The 16,327-nt window shown below is 42.2% G+C and overlaps 1 protein-coding gene across 4 annotated transcripts in view; it reads left to right on the top strand.

Annotated features, from left to right (window-relative positions):
• Window positions 1–15,344, top strand: part of nompC (no mechanoreceptor potential C) — a 25,198-nt gene extending 9,854 nt beyond the window's left edge. The window contains exons 4-17 of one of the 4 annotated variants that reach the window (XM_030384794.2): window positions 1,188–1,304; window positions 3,185–3,277; window positions 4,610–4,823; window positions 4,901–5,196; window positions 5,407–5,709; window positions 5,779–7,206; window positions 7,338–7,874; window positions 7,942–8,148; window positions 8,222–8,915; window positions 9,350–9,436; window positions 11,044–11,255; window positions 13,441–13,569; window positions 14,070–14,178; window positions 14,532–15,344. In XM_030384794.2, coding sequence (XP_030240654.1) covers window positions 1,188–1,304; window positions 3,185–3,277; window positions 4,610–4,823; window positions 4,901–5,196; window positions 5,407–5,709; window positions 5,779–7,206; window positions 7,338–7,874; window positions 7,942–8,148; window positions 8,222–8,915; window positions 9,350–9,436; window positions 11,044–11,255; window positions 13,441–13,569; window positions 14,070–14,178; window positions 14,532–14,794 — 4,689 coding nt within the window. In that variant the 3' untranslated portion in view covers window positions 14,795–15,344. Of the gene's footprint in view, window positions 1–1,187; window positions 1,305–3,184; window positions 3,278–4,609; window positions 4,824–4,900; window positions 5,197–5,406; window positions 5,710–5,778; window positions 7,207–7,337; window positions 7,875–7,941; window positions 8,149–8,221; window positions 8,916–9,349; window positions 9,437–11,043; window positions 11,256–11,769; window positions 12,000–13,440; window positions 13,570–14,069; window positions 14,188–14,531 lie in introns of those variants that run through there. The other 3 variants (XM_030384796.2, XM_089256973.1, XM_089256974.1) reach the window with 3 other exon arrangements.
• Window positions 15,345–16,327: the final 983 nt, after the last annotated feature.

Here is a 16,327-nt window from a genome sequence, read left to right as displayed (position 1 = left end):
ATGTGCAAAGGTCAGCGCCTAAGATGTTGCCGCATGTTGCATGTGACTTTGGCACGTTAGGGGCTAAGGGGCCAATTAGTGGCGACAAGGTTAAGACTTTGGCTAATGTCGAGCTGCAGGGACCCTAATTTAAGAGCCAGCTAACGGCCAACAGCCAGGGCCAGTCGCTCTTAGGTAAACAAACTGCGGTTACCAAGCACCATCTAATTTCTATGCTAAGTTAAGCCCAGTCTATGGGGCGTAGGCCTTATAAAAGATGCAAATATATGCAACGTGATCGAATTTGTGAATTGAGTTTATAATTATAGATATAATAAATATATATACCTACAGGGGAATTTTTAAGTCTGTTCATATATTTATTTAACCCTGCAACTTCTAGATTCATAGACAGGATCTCTGCAGGGTAGTTGCTAGTCAGTCACGTCAAGGCTAACCATACTTTTTCAACATTTTAATTTCGTTTTTTGCCGCAATGAGTGAATGATGGGGCGTGGCAAGGCGCCTCATAGCCCAAATTACTGATGTTTATCAGTAGAGCACTTAGAAAGAGAGGCAAGGCACTCACCAGAGGCAGATAGCTATAGCGCACACATACTCCTGCACTCTCTCTCCCACTCACACACACACACACACACACACACATGCAAAGCAGATGTTAACTTTTGTTTTAGCAACAGCCAACTACTGCCTGCCTGAAGTGGGTGCCACTCGTGTGCGTGGCTAATGCCAACTCCAACACTTGCCCCCACCCCAGGTCTCCATTGTGTGGGAGCTGTCAGTGTCAGAGGAGAGCAGGAAGTTTATAAAGCGCTGTTGCTGTCAATCTGTGATATGAGACGGTGCTAACAAAAAAGAGAAATGAATAAAAAAATACAGCCAAGTGACACGAAATGGGCTTATAAACCAAAAACCTGAGCGTTCCTCCATTCAGTTGCAATCGGGATTTTGAAGTGAATAGTTTTTTTTCGGTATTTTTGGGATACTCTCGGGGGCGTTGGCATAAAATATCTATTGCCTACTTCTAGGCGACACATAAAGCAGATCATTAACTGCTGCCCAGGTGCGTGCCAGTCACAGAGAGTGGAGTGTTCACAGTCTACGTTACATTACATTTCCACTTCTATTCGGATTTTTATTGCGACAATAAGTTTATTAACTACTCTCCCATTAATTTCTCTTTGCAGTCGCGCTCACAAACTGCGGTGCATTTGGTGTCCAGTCGTCAAACGGGCACAGCCACAAATATCCTCCGAGCTCTTCTAGCAGCCGCTGGCAAGGATATACGCGTTAAAGCAGACGGCGTAAGTATATATACGTATGTGTGTGTGTGTGTGTGTGTGTCCATGTTTACCAAGAGCCACAAGTGTTGTGTGCAGAGCTTCTAACTGGCCAAGTTATGAGCTGCTGGCAGTCGACATTAAGTGAAGTACACTCAAAGCCAGGCAGGTGCCAGGCGGTGCCAACGTAAACAAAAGTTTAATAAAGAGAAAAACGAGAAATGAAACAAAAACAAATGGAGAATAACAACAACCATATCTAAAGCAAACAAATTGCGAAAAATCAATATACAAAATATGTCCAAAGCAAAGCAATTGCAGTGCGGAACCGAAAGCAAAAAACTATGAATCAAAGTAAAGTATTGAAAAGCAAATAAAAGAAGAGTAAGGTATCCGAAAGCATAATCACAACACTCGAAATACCCTGTAGGTAATAAACATGTTCCAGTCAGGGTATATCAAAGTATAGGTATATACATATGTATATATTTCTGTATGATATACAGTAAAGGAACTATATAGTAGAGTTCCTTATAGTATGAGCTCCACAACTGCAAAGCACTCCGCATCGTGGATATGTGGTCGTATTTGGATATGTTTTATAGCTCAGCTATTATATGGTAGCTTACTTTGAATTTAATTTCTAATGCTTTAAATTGAGATTCTGTGCGTCTTCGTCTAGGCTTCTCAAAGGCTCAACTTAGAATTACATTTGATGATTAACATAACTTAACAATACATAGTCTCTGAGCTCAAAGAATTCAATTCAATTTCAAACACCATCATTCGCCGTTCAGTTACTTAAGTAACTCCCCCTAAAGCTTCACTGTGATTGAAGAATGATAATAGAGTGGATATGCCAATGCTTTAGTTCCCTAGGGTGTCCCCAACTCCTGCTACACCCTCACTTGCTCAACGATTAACTTGCATTGAACTGTCTTAAGAGCCGACAAACTAGGTGAGGCCAGGTGAGCCCGCCGGGCATCAGCTTAAATGCGGAACTATTTGTCGCATCACGTGCACGAGTGCAAATTCAGTCCGATATTTGGGCAACGCACGCGACTCGACTAGTGCATAAATTTACCTAAGGCCTCTCCTCCCTGCCATTGTATCGCCGAGTCGCGTCGATTGATGGTCTAGACAAAAGACTTTTGCGATTCGGCAACTTGATTTAAATCAATTAGAGTCGGGCCCAGGCCGGCATCCACATTCGTTCGCCCACAGTTAATGGCGCTGTCAGACGAAATTAGCTGGATAAACTATTTAGGTGGGCTGATAGCTTCTTACCACTTCCCAGCTTTCCATTCCCCATTTCGATACCTCCACAAATAGTTGAATAGTTTTTCAGCTCGACTAGCAATGACATCGGCACGCACATTTGCCGCTTCCATGAGGGGCTACGCTTCCTATATAGCAGATATCTGTGTATATAGGCAGAGAGAGAGGAAGAGAGAGAGAGAGAGAGACTATTTACCTCATCGATGAGGGCGCTCAACTCGTTGCCAACAACAAACGCATAACGGAAGGGGTGGACGGGTGCAGCTCCGAAAACAACTGAAAAAGGGGGTCACAAGTTGCTCTACTACAACTTGATTTACTTGCCAGCTGAGCAGGTGAGCAGGGACGGTTCGGGTCGGGTCTAGGGGCTGAGGGAGGAGCTGAGTAGGAAGTGTTAAGCGGGACTCTCTCATGCGCCTTTGCCAGTTCAAAGTTCGCGCGAAAAGTTGCGAACTTGGCTAAAAATAGGCAAAAACATGCAGCCGTTAACACTTGAGGCATGAATTGGCTAATTGGTTATTTATGTTTATAGGAGAGTGAGGGTGTGTGTGTGTGTGTGTGTGTGTGGGTGTAGCCCTAATTATGTTACCAATTTAAGCTATATGAGTATCTATCTATCTTTATAGCGTGGCAAAATCCCATTGCTGCTGGCTGTGGAGTCGGGCAACCAGTCCATGTGCAGAGAGCTTCTAGCCGCACAAACGGCAGAGCAACTAAAGGTGAGTAGAACGAACTATAATAGTAGGTAATTGTTATAGCTAAAATATGCAGCAGAGATAAAATGAAAAGGAGAAGGGTTGCGTAGGGAATAGCATATAGGAATAATAAAAATAGTCTATATATTGTATGTAACAATATAAAGGGTAGACAGCACAGATAAAGGCCATAAATTATAAATAAATATTAAATAGAACAGAAATAAGTATCAGCAGATATAAATGGCTAGAGTAGAAGGAAAGTATTTGTATAATTCATATTAATTCACGAAAATAGAAATAGAAAATTGAAGGACGAAAATGCTTACGCACTGCGTGAGTGGAGCATTTTGTGAATACGTAAGTAGAAAGCGTAAAGGAATTCAATTGGCATTGAAAGCAAATTAAAAGAATACAAAGGAGCAATAGGTTTACGTTCAAAGGCTGCATCTGGTACAATCGAATGTTTTAATCGAATCTAAACTTCGAGTATATTTCATTTAAATTTACAAAGTCCCTTCCAAGCTAACAAATCATTTTAGTTTCTGATAATATTATCACTCATGACATCGTATACACATTAAGTGCCTAACCTACATTTCAAATTTTAGACACATGCAAAATGCATAAATTCAAATTTTGCGATGCGTGAAAGCGATTTGCTAATCAACTTGCAAGACTCTAGATGGTATGCAAATACCCTCGTGAGGGTCACAAATCAAAAATATTATCAAAATGCAGAAATCAAACAAGTTTCAACTGTCAAAACTTGACCAAGTTATAAGAGAAATGCAAATGCCTAGGCGATATGGCAACGCTACGCACAAGTGAAATGCGGCAACGGCGCACGCAATGCGAAAGGAGGGAAAGAAAGAGAGGGAGAGAGAGAGAGAGAGAGAGAGAAGGGGAGGGAGAATGCAACAGTGCAAAATGTGACATTGGCGCAAAGTTTTTAGTGTTGTTTTCAATTTGCACGGCAGACACACACACACACACATGCACAGAACGTGATACAGGTGTAGAGTCAAGAGCAGTGCGTGTTGATGAAATTAACCAAAAAAGGGGTTAAAGTTAAAGTTCGAGTTAGTTGACTTTGGGCCAAAAGCGCTTGGCACGCAATCAGCCGGCTAACAAAGTGGGTCAGAAGTGTTGCGAAAACGCAGTTAAAACACATCGAGCAGGCCAGCCAATAGTACACGTGCGTGTGTGTGTGTGTAGTCCAAGGAGTTAACCTTGTTACGGGCCTAACTCGATTTGCATATTCAAAAATAAACCAAAAGGCGATGGCAATCGCCGCTGCCCGATTTGGAGTTGCAATTTCTTGAGCCTGAAGTGGATTTTTCTTTTCGATTTTAGGCAACGACGGCCAATGGAGACACGGCCTTGCATTTGGCCGCCAGACGGCGGGACGTCGATATGGTCCGCATTCTGGTCGATTACGGCACCAATGTGGACACCCAGAACGGGGAGGGGCAGACGCCGCTGCACATTGCCGCCGCGGAGGGCGACGAGGCGTTACTCAAGTACTTTTACGGGGTGCGTGCATCCGCCTCCATTGCGGACAATCAAGGTGAGTCAACAGCACGTAAAAACCTATTCGTCAATTATTTTTCTTTACTTGCTTCCTCTTCCTTCACCTACGTGCAGACCGCACACCCATGCATCTGGCCGCCGAGAATGGACACGCACACGTCATTGAGATCCTGGCGGACAAATTCAAGGCGAGCATCTTCGAGCGCACCAAGGATGGCAGCACACTGATGCACATCGCATCACTCAATGGCCATGCTGAGTGCGCCACGATGCTCTTCAAGAAGGGCGTCTATCTCCACATGCCCAATAAGGATGGCGCCCGCAGCATACATACTGCCGCCGCCTATGGTCACACTGGCATCATCAATACCCTGCTGCAGAAAGGCGAGAAAGTGGATGTGACAACCAACGTGAGTAGACAGACATAGGACTCCTTCCCCTAAGTCAAAGTCTAGCGCAGTTCCCCACTCAGTTCCCTCTTCCCTAAGGCGAGTCTAGCGCAATACCCTATTTAATTTCTAATCTTCAGTATAAGTCTAGTGGATTACCCCATTTCTTTTCTCTTTGATATCAAAAGATATCTTCTATGTGCATTTAATATTCTCCTGTATCCTTTCCAGGACAACTATACGGCGCTGCATATAGCCGTGGAGTCCGCCAAGCCAGCTGTTGTGGAAACCCTGCTCGGCTTTGGCGCCGATGTGCATGTGCGTGGGGGTAAGCTGCGGGAGACCCCGCTGCATATTGCTGCGCGAGTCAAGGACGGCGATCGTTGCGCTCTGATGCTGCTTAAGTCCGGCGCGAGTCCGAACCTAACGACCGATGACTGCTTGACGCCTGTGCATGTGGCAGCGCGCCATGGAAATCTGGCGACAATGATGCAGCTGCTAGAAGATGGAGGCGATCCGCTATACAAATCGAATGTGCGTAGAGCTAATGGCAGTAGATCCATTCACAACCACTCAATCACTCCCTTTCCTTTCCCTTTCCAGACTGGGGAAACCCCTTTGCATATGGCATGTCGGTCGTGTCATCCCGAAATTGTGCGTCATCTCATCGAGACAGTGAAGGAGAAACACGGCCCGGACAAGGCCACCACGTACATCAATTCTGTGAACGATGATGGCGCCACGGCGCTCCATTACACTTGCCAAATTACCAAGGAGGAGGTGAAAATACCCGAATCCGATAAGCAAATCGTGCGCATGCTGCTCGAGAACGGGGCCGATGTGACGCTGCAGACGAAGACGGCGCTGGAGACGGCGTTTCACTATTGCGCCGTCGCGGGCAACAATGATGTGCTGATGGAGATGATCTCGCACATGAATCCCACGGACATACAGAAGGCCATGAATCGGCAGTCGTCGATCGGCTGGACGCCGCTCCTGATTGCCTGCCATCGGGGGCACATGGAGCTGGTCAATAACCTTTTGGCGAATCATGCGAGGGTCGATGTCTTCGACACGGAGGGACGATCGGCGCTCCATCTGGCCGCGGAACGGGGCTATCTGCACGTGTGCGACGCGCTACTAACGAACAAGGCCTTCATCAACTCCAAGTCACGCGTGGGACGCACCGCCCTGCATCTGGCGGCGATGAATGGATTTACGCACCTGGTGAAGTTCCTCATCAAGGATCACAATGCGGTGATTGACATACTGACGCTGCGCAAACAGACGCCGCTGCACTTGGCGGCGGCCAGCGGACAAATGGAGGTGTGCCAGCTGCTGCTGGAGCTGGGCGCCAACATCGATGCGACTGATGATCTGGGCCAGAAGCCCATTCATGTCGCCGCCCAGAACAACTACTCTGAAGTGGCCAAACTGTTCCTGCAGCAGCATCCGTCCCTGGTGAATGCCACCAGCAAGGATGGCAACACTTGTGCCCACATTGCTGCCATGCAGGGCTCCGTCAAGGTGATCGAGGAGCTCATGAAGTTCGATCGGTCCGGCGTGATATCAGCTAGAAATAAATTGACCGATGCCACGCCTCTACAACTGGCCGCCGAGGGCGGGCACGCGGATGTGGTGAAAGCTTTAGTGCGCGCCGGCGCCTCCTGCACCGAGGAAAACAAGGCCGGCTTCACGGCTGTCCACTTGGCCGCCCAGAACGGGCATGGTCAAGTCCTGGACGTGCTGAAGAGCACCAACTCGCTGCGCATCAACAGCAAGAAACTGGGCCTAACGCCCCTGCACGTCGCCGCCTACTACGGCCAGGCGGACACAGTCCGCGAGCTGCTGACTAGCGTGCCGGCTACGGTCAAGTCGGAAACACCCACGGGCCAGAGCCTCTTCGGGGAACTGGGCACAGAGTCGGGCATGACGCCACTGCACCTGGCTGCCTTTTCGGGCAATGAGAATGTGGTGCGACTGCTGCTGAACTCGGCGGGCGTACAAGTGGATGCAGCTACCGTGGAGAACGTAAGCCTGAAAGAACTTGATTGAAATCCCTTTCCCCTATAGATATTTTATGCAGTCTAGACCAACAATTGCTCTGCTATATCCCTTATTACCCCAGTAATTGCGTTTACTAATCCAACTATCTTTCTTAGGGCTACAATCCGCTCCATTTGGCTTGCTTCGGTGGACACATGTCAGTGGTTGGTTTGCTTCTGAGTCGGTCGGCGGAGCTCCTGCAATCCACGGATCGCAATGGTCGCACTGGTCTGCATATCGCTGCCATGCACGGCCATTTCCAGATGGTGGAGATCCTGCTCGGCCAGGGCGCTGAGATAAATGCAACCGATCGCAACGGTTGGACGCCACTGCATTGTGCTGCCAAGGCCGGCCACTTGGATGTGGTGAAGCTGCTGTGCGAGGCGGGCGCCTCGCCCAAGTCCGAGACGAACTATGGCTGTGCGGCTATTTGGTTTGCCGCATCCGAGGGTCACAACGAGGTGTTGCGCTATCTGATGAACAAGGAACACGACACCTACGGCCTGATGGAGGACAAACGGTTTGTCTACAACCTGATGGTCGTCTCCAAGAACAACAATAACAAGCCAATACAAGAGTTTGTGCTGGTCTCACCAGCGCCCGTGGATACGGCAGCCAAACTATCCAACATATATATAACACTCTCGACTAAGGTGCGTTGCAAGGGGGAAACTATCCCAAGAGATCCTCTCTAATCTCTTACATTTTGTGCCACTGCAGGAGAAGGAGCGCGCCAAGGATCTGGTGGCAGCTGGCAAACAGTGCGAGGCTATGGCCACGGAACTCCTAGCTCTGGCAGCTGGCTCGGATTCCGCGGGGAAGATCCTGCAGGCCACGGACAAGCGGAACATTGAGTTTCTCGACGTGCTGATCGAGAACGAGCAGAAGGAAGTCATTGCTCATACGGTGGTCCAGCGATATCTGCAAGTGTGTTAATCAATCTAACTCGTGTCCCTTGGGCCAGATTAAATCTAGAATTGATTTCTGACTCCTGCTCTAGGAACTGTGGCACGGCTCATTGACATGGGCGTCGTGGAAGATAATGTTGCTGCTGGTTGCGTTTATCGTTTGCCCGCCTGTATGGATTGGCTTCACATTCCCGATGGGGCACAAGTTCAACAAGGTGCCGATCATCAAGTTCATGTCCTACCTCACCTCGCACATATACCTCATGACGCACCTGAGCATTGTGGGCATAACGCCCATCTATCCGGTGCTGCGTCTGAGCCTGGTCCCCTACTGGTACGAAATAGGCTTGCTCATTTGGTTGAGCGGTTTACTTTTGTTCGAGTTGACGAATCCCTCGGACAAATCGGGATTGGGATCAATCAAGGTACTCGTCCTGCTCCTGGGCATGGCCGGCGTGGGCGTACACGTTGTCGCCTTTCTGTTCGTCTCCAAGGAGTATTGGCCGACATTGGTCTATTGCCGCAATCAATGCTTCGCCTTGGCCTTTCTCTTGGCCTGCGTACAGATCCTGGACTTTCTATCCTTCCATCATTTATTCGGGCCCTGGGCCATCATTATTGGCGATCTGCTTAAGGATCTGGCGAGATTTCTCGCCGTGCTCGCTATCTTTGTGTTTGGCTTTTCCATGCATATCGTGGCGCTGAATCAATCATTTGCCAATTTTACGCCCGAGGATCTGCGCAGTTTCGAGAAGAAGAATCGAAATCGGGGCTACTTCAGTGACGGTAAGTCCAAACGTTTGCTTTTTGCTTAAATTTTAAATTATTTTTGAAAAAAAAAGAGAAAATCCCTTTTAAGTTTATATTTTGAGTTTGGAATGTTTTCGCAACATCCTTTTTGGTTTTTCCTGAATTATTATTATTATTATTATTCAAGTTCAATGTGTCTTGATAAGTATCTGTATCTGCCTTTGAATGAAACTGTGTGCTCAATGTTCACCTATGAAATACAACTACAACCACAAAATACAACAACTATTTGCATGCTGTACAACAACCAAACTGAACCAATCCTCTTTGATGTCGTCATGTGTTCAAAAAATATACCCAACCATCCACCCCGACCCGACCCCTTTGTGCTATATCGAAACCCGAGCCTAACTTCCCACAATTACAACTAATTAATGTCTTTCTCTGTTTACCACGCTGTATAATGTCAGATGATATGCCCACTCCCCGACCTCCGCCCGTGGAGAGTTATGTCGATAGTCGCTTCAGCGAATTCCGACGCAAACACAAAGATGATCGTAAGTTCCCTTCAGTCTCTACTTGCATGGGCCCCTCATATCCACATATCCATACCATATGTGGGCTCTATCTGTCTCATATATAACTTACTAAATACTCGTTCACTCAACTTATTCGCAGGTCGGCGGTCCTAGCATTATTTTGGGCCAGCCGTCCGCAGTTCCTCTTGCCTTCAATGTTGTGTGTAAAAGTTTTTTATTGTCATATTTATCTTATTTTCCAGTTGTAATGGAAAAAGCAATCGCTACAAATTTCCACACATAATACTTATATACCCGATGTTAGCCTTGTTCTTGCTCTCTTTAAGTTCCTTTCGTTTTGAGGCATGTTTTCGTTCGTCATGGTCAACGGATTCCGTTCTACATATATATCTATATATATAATATATTTATATATGTACTTTGTACATTCTCGATGTTGTGGAGCAATCAATGTTTTATAGGTATCATCTGCTACATTATTATATTATCAACAATTTTTTGTTTTGTCTATATTTTGTAATTGTAAGTGCTTCAGTTGCTTTATTTAAAAATAGATTTCTATAGCATGCGATTCCCTTTTATTTCTTTGTGATTTAAGTTAAGAAGTTTCATGTTTTTTATAGTTTCAATAATTGTTTGGGGCTTGGAAAGCTTGTTCTTTAAATTGTAAAGTGAAAATTTAATTGTGAATCGATTTAATAAAATTTTGTCCTTTTGATATATGGGATCTATGAAAACCTTTAAAGCTTAATAATAAAAATTCAAGCGAAATACAAATGTGAAATCAGATCTGATTGATTGATTCTCTTTGGAGTTATAGAACACCTCAAAGTTACCTAGAAATTCAAATTATCGAGGACGAATTTATTTCAAGGGATAGAATTTTTTTTCAATTTATTGCTATTTTTGATTTTGCGGGGTACAAATTATTAAGACTCGACGGTATATATTTTTAAGAATTCGATTTCAAATTATAATTAAATTTTTATTTATTTTTACTGCTATATAATTTAAATTTATATTTTTTTAATGCATTTCCCACATTTGCGCAACGTGTACAAAACAAATAAAAAATCAAGTAAATAATTCAATATTGCATGTTGATGTTTTGCAAAAGTCGCCAAAATGAACACAAAATATATATACTCTATTTAAATCGATGTTGAAATTCAATCAAGATATTTTCTGGGCTTAAAGCTTGTGCAGCCGCCGCTTGGCAAACACGAAAAACTAAAAGAACTTAAACCAAATTTATTGTGCACAAAACGGCGAGACGAATCATATGAAGAAACCCCCCACACGAAATATCGATAATTATCGATGCTGTCGTATGTGTGTTGAACCGATAATTAGTTACTTGAAACAATCGAATGCCTGACGTGTTGCTGTTGTTGTTTTGCTGCTTTTAGCCACCAATCATAAAAAAATACAAGAAAATTCTTAAGAATTCTTGCACACACGCCTGTGCCAATATCAATGTCAATCTCAATCAATCAATCAAACAATATGCAGCATACGCCCACAAATTCCGCCTCACAGTTAGCTCGTGTTGTGTACTATGTTAAAAGATCTATATAAGCATATGGAAAGAAAGACAAACCCAAAAATTCTTTGGACGTTGTTAGGACCCATGACACCATTTCTGGCTTTCGAGCGTCTGTTCTTCGCTGTGTTCGGACAAACGACCACCGTGGACATCAATCCCATGCGACATCTGCGTCCCGAGTGGACCGAGGTGCTGTTCAAATTTGTCTTTGGCATCTATTTGTTAGTGTCTGTGGTTGTACTCATTAACCTGCTAATTGCCATGATGTCGGATACTTATCAACGCATACAGGTTTGTATTGACAATCTTCACTAATCGCAAACACTCTCTCTTCCCCCTCTTTCTCTCTTTTTCTTCCCTCTTATCAATACTTATGATTTCAATTACAATATATATATATATGATATACGTATGTAAATTTGATATTATTTTCATTTAAATGCTGTGTGAACAACCCCGTTAACCGCAATTGGCGACCGTTTCCTGTTGCTGTTGTTGGGGGTTGTTCGATGGGGCCAAATCGAATCGAAACACGATTTGGCCAATTGACCAACCACAATCTCCAATGGGCGTCCGTTATCTTTTTATTTTTCAAAACTAATGTCAACGCTGTGTGGTGTCCGTGGACATGTCAAAATGGGGGTGGATTGTGATTCGGAAATTGATATTTGATGGTTTGCTATGGGCTGCGTTGGGGCTGTCGGGTTGGTATCTGTCAAATGTGAAATGTGGAATGTGAAATGAAATCGGAATTTGGAATACGAATACGACGAATACGAATACGGAAATATACGACACGACACAGTGCGCATGCATCCGATTAACTCGTTCGAGTTACTGTTCTTCGCCGTGTTTGGCCAGACGACGACGGAGCAAACGCAAGTTGATAAAATCAAAAATTTAGCCACGCCCACTCAACCGTATTGGGTTGAGTATCTGTTCAAAATTGTCTTTGGCATATACATGTTGGTATCGGTGGTTGTACTCATTAACCTGCTGATTGCTATGATGTCAGACACCTATCAAAGAATTCAGGTAGTATTGCTAATGGCGCTTAATAATCAAAAACAAAAAAAATCTCCTTTATTCTCTAATGCTATTTTCTTATGCTACTTAATATAATATTAAAAATATATTAATATACTATTTAAGTTATGTATTTGACAATATTTAACTAATTTTCAAGTCTTTTTCAGCCTACAACGAGAGTAGTTTATAGAAATTATAAATATTATATTTTATTAGACATATTTGTAGTGGGTGGAAATAAATATGGTGATATATAGTGAGAAGCAAGAAGTTAGATAAGTGAACAGAGCTAAGGAAAACCAGGGACGAGTTCCACAAGAAAGAAACGATATGAGAAGTAAAGACAGGAGCGAGAAAAAATCAGAAGTAATATATTATATATATGTTAGAAGGCACAAAAGTTAAATTCTTTGAAAAGCAAAAATAAACTGAACGACAAGATAGAAAAAACTGATAGAAACCAAATTTTAGATAGAAAAGAATGCAATTTTATGAAAAATAAACCAAGCAAGGAACACTTCAACAAAAAACTCCTTATAAGATCCCTAGTTTTATCTATGAGACATTTATACTACAATCAACTATCTCGGCAACTTACAGTACTTCACATCGTTACTCCTGCCTATACCAAAGCCAGTTTTTAGCATATACATATCTACATTTATAACATATTATATGATAACAGTAAAACAAAATATATTCCCAAATATTTTTAGCATTAACTGTGGCAACTTTTGTAGATCCATCAACTGCCCAGACTTGCATCTTCCAGGTTTTTTCGAGATACAAAATTAATAGCTATCTGTGGGATACAATCTCCATTCGAAAGAACAAATTGTGTCGCACAGATAAAACACCCTGGCTTATAGATTAGATTACAATTAGAATGTGCTAAAATAAAACCAGCAACAAAAATTTTGTCTGTGTTTTAGCTTTAGACTTAGTTAAGCGCCTAGCGAAAGTAGCTTCTTGTGACTAGTGTTGAGCAATACGCGCGGCCAGTGTTGGCAACTGCATGCTTTACAACCAATAACTGCTGCATGTTTCTGTGTCTATGTCTATGTCCATGTTTAAGTCTCCAGATATATGTATATCCAAAATATACCAATAAATGCGTCAGATTTTGCATAACAATTTCTCGAACAGTATCAATCAGATACCGGAATGGGGCGATATACAGAGGTAGATACTCCGCTGGTGGAAATTGATAAGCAAAATCAACGTCTACATTTGTATATTTCTTTTATTGAAATTTCTCAGTTGCAGCGCTTAAGATAAATATTAATGAATATGTATTAGAACTGAAATTGTGAATGCTTGAACAAAGTCATGAAACTCATTTGTGTTAAATCGTGTTCTTGTTCTATTTTATGTATTTATATTTGAATCATGTCTCATCAACATCATCATACTGATCATTCAATGCGAAAAACCTATGAAATACTAGGCACAATCCGACATCGAATGGAAATTTGGCCTATCCAAGCTTATACGCAATATGCATCGCACCACAACAGCGCCATCGCCGCTTAATTTAGTTACCACCTGGTTTATATGGATCGTCGAGAAGGTCAAGGTAAAATATCCAATGTTCGAGATAAGAAAAAAAAAAAAAATGAAAACAACTTAACTAAACTACTAAACTACTGATAAAAGCGAACTCTATAAAACACTTAATCAGACTGTGTCCATCGATCAGAACTCGCGTAGTTGCTGACCTTTTCCGCAAAACCATTTAAAGCAATTTGGCAACAACTGCAAATTTTGGTTTACAAAATGTGTCAACGACTGACTGTGTGTGTCTACAAATGCTTTAAGTGTGTTGCCTGTAACAACTGCACCCTGTATCTATGTAGCTGCACCACCCTGTGTTGAACGTATTTCGCGCACTTGGTCACACTTTTATCAATATTCTTTTTGAATCTTTCGTTTCGTTGGCTCTGGCTGCTTTTGATGTTTAATCAATGTGTGTTGTTGTGTCTCTTGTCTCTGTATGTTCTGTTTGATTGTCATGTCCCGCTTCTCTTCCCCTCTCAAATGCGCCTTGACCCAATCAAACGCCCAATCACGCCACAGGCACGCATGAAGAAAAAGAAGCGTCCAAGTCTGGTACAGATGATGGGCATACGGCAGGCCAGTCCACGCACCAAAGCCGGCGCCAAGTGGCTATCGAAGATCAAGAAAGGTGAGCAATGTATGTATCGTTACCTTACGAGTGAGTGACCCCCTTTTCCCCCCCTACGTGACATACAAGAGGGGAGCGAACCTCTCTTCACGCTCAACGTTGGTAAAAGTGCAAGAGTTTTGTAGCAACAAGCGTTTGTCCGTCAACTCACTCGGTTTCCATCTATCTCTCTCTCTCTCTCTCTTTCTTTAAATAACTATAACTGTATTTGATCTATCTCAACTTTACTCTTTCTACAATTGGCGCGCTCTAGCTCAAAATTTCTTTCTCAACTTCCAACTTTGCTCTCCCTCTCTCTTTCTCTCTTCTTTTTTGGAGAAACATAGATAACTTGTATTTATTTTAATTCTCAGACTCCGTGGCCTTGTCCCAGGTGCATTTGTCACCCTTGGGCTCACAGGCCAGCTTCTCGGCTGCCAATCAGAATCGCATCGAGAATGTCGCCGATTGGGAGGCGATTGCGAAAAAGTATCGCGCGCTCGTTGGCGACGAGGAGGGCGGCTCTCTGAAGGACTCGGACGCCGAGAGCGGCTCGCAGGAGGGCGGCGGCGGTGGTGCGCCCCAAGCGCCGGCACAGGTGGGCAAGGGCAAGGGCAAGGCGGTTGCCAAAAAGTAGAACTACATTTTGAACGCTTGGCTTATAAGTTTAGGCTCTTACACATTGGCTTACTAAACGTGTTTCGATTACAGGTCTAAGCATCATCCCACTCAGCTACTACTACTTCTACTACTACTACTACTACTTTCTACTCTATCCAAAACTTCTCTTCCTTACTTCCCTTCTTCAATTCTTCAACTCTCCCATCTCGACTGTCTTCTCGCCTCTCTCTAATCTAAGTGACTCTTAAGCTAAGCTGCACGATAAAAAAGAAGGAATAAATCCAAAAATTATAAAATTAAGCTTCACGTATACAAAATGAATTTAGCTAGAATATTGAAATTGTTTTTGGTAATTTGTAAGCCTTTTTCATTTCTATTTAGTTAAAGAACCAACAATTTTTTTATAAATCAACATTCCAAACAAACAAACAACAAAAGCAAGTTTTCCATAATTTGAGCTAAGTAAGTTTTTAGATCCTTTTTGGATTTGCGTCGAAGTCATCCAAATTTGCCTAACTTCCAAGCATTTTCATATTTTATACTTAAGCTAAAACTCCCTAAAAGAAGAAGAAGAAGAACCTGATGATATGTCTAGCATTATTTATATTCGTATTTGATAGTCTGTAAGTTCTTAACTTTAGCTTCACTTGACATTTTTATCATTAAGCTTTTCATATAATGTGGCGTGGTTTTTTTATATATATTTTTTTAGTATTTTAAAAAATGTGAAATTTATTCAATTCTATTTTTATTCGAATTCTAAGTGTAAAATTTATATATGTATGTATTTACCAAAGAAATAAACGCCTTAAATTTGTTATATGTAACTATGTGTAAATAAACAGTCATATTTTAAATAACAAAAAACACTTTGAAATGTTAACTCATTATTTTATTACTCTAATCTCATAATAAATTAAATTTTTTAATACGACAAACATGTGTTTTCTTATATTTCTGCCAGCAACTATAACTGAAATTTCGCTCAGTGTAATTATTTGTTTTGTCTCTTTTGTGCAGTTTGTTAAGTAAGAGAGCGTATATATTTGTCCCACTCTACGCAGGTTGTGTTCTTTGCTTAGGTTTATGTCTTAGCTACGTAGTTACTTTTAGAGCCGCCAGAGAGCGTCTTGATCGAAAATAATAAAATGTATTTTTTGCACCAACTTCTGATTTGTTTACTTGGGAAAGAAATTAGGTGTAAAAGAAATAAATAATAATAAATAAATTTAATATAATATATATGGTGTTTGCTCTGAGAAATTAAGTTGATTGAAATTATCAATTAAGAATATTATAACAAATTCCATATACTCTATACACTCAGATAAAATTAAATAATTATATTAGCTCTCCGACAGTTAAAAACTCGATCTCTAACTATTACAGTGTAATTGTTTTTAATTAATTAAATTTAAATTAAATGAATGTCAAACTGCTTGTTAAACACATTTTGCGTCTATTTGTATCATTTGAGATTTAATTTCTGCATATTTCGTATTGAAATATTTGAAATATCTGGAAATCAACAGCTAAGGCAATTATTTTA

Source organism: Drosophila navojoa, chromosome 3 (genome assembly GCF_054131105.1).
Source record: "Drosophila navojoa isolate 15081-1374.11 chromosome 3, UAZ_NAV_1.0, whole genome shotgun sequence".
In the NCBI taxonomy this organism is placed as follows: domain Eukaryota; kingdom Metazoa; phylum Arthropoda; class Insecta; order Diptera; family Drosophilidae; genus Drosophila; species Drosophila navojoa.
The sequence above is the reverse complement of the archived record's forward strand: the minus strand, read 5'-3'. Positions and strand labels throughout refer to the sequence as shown.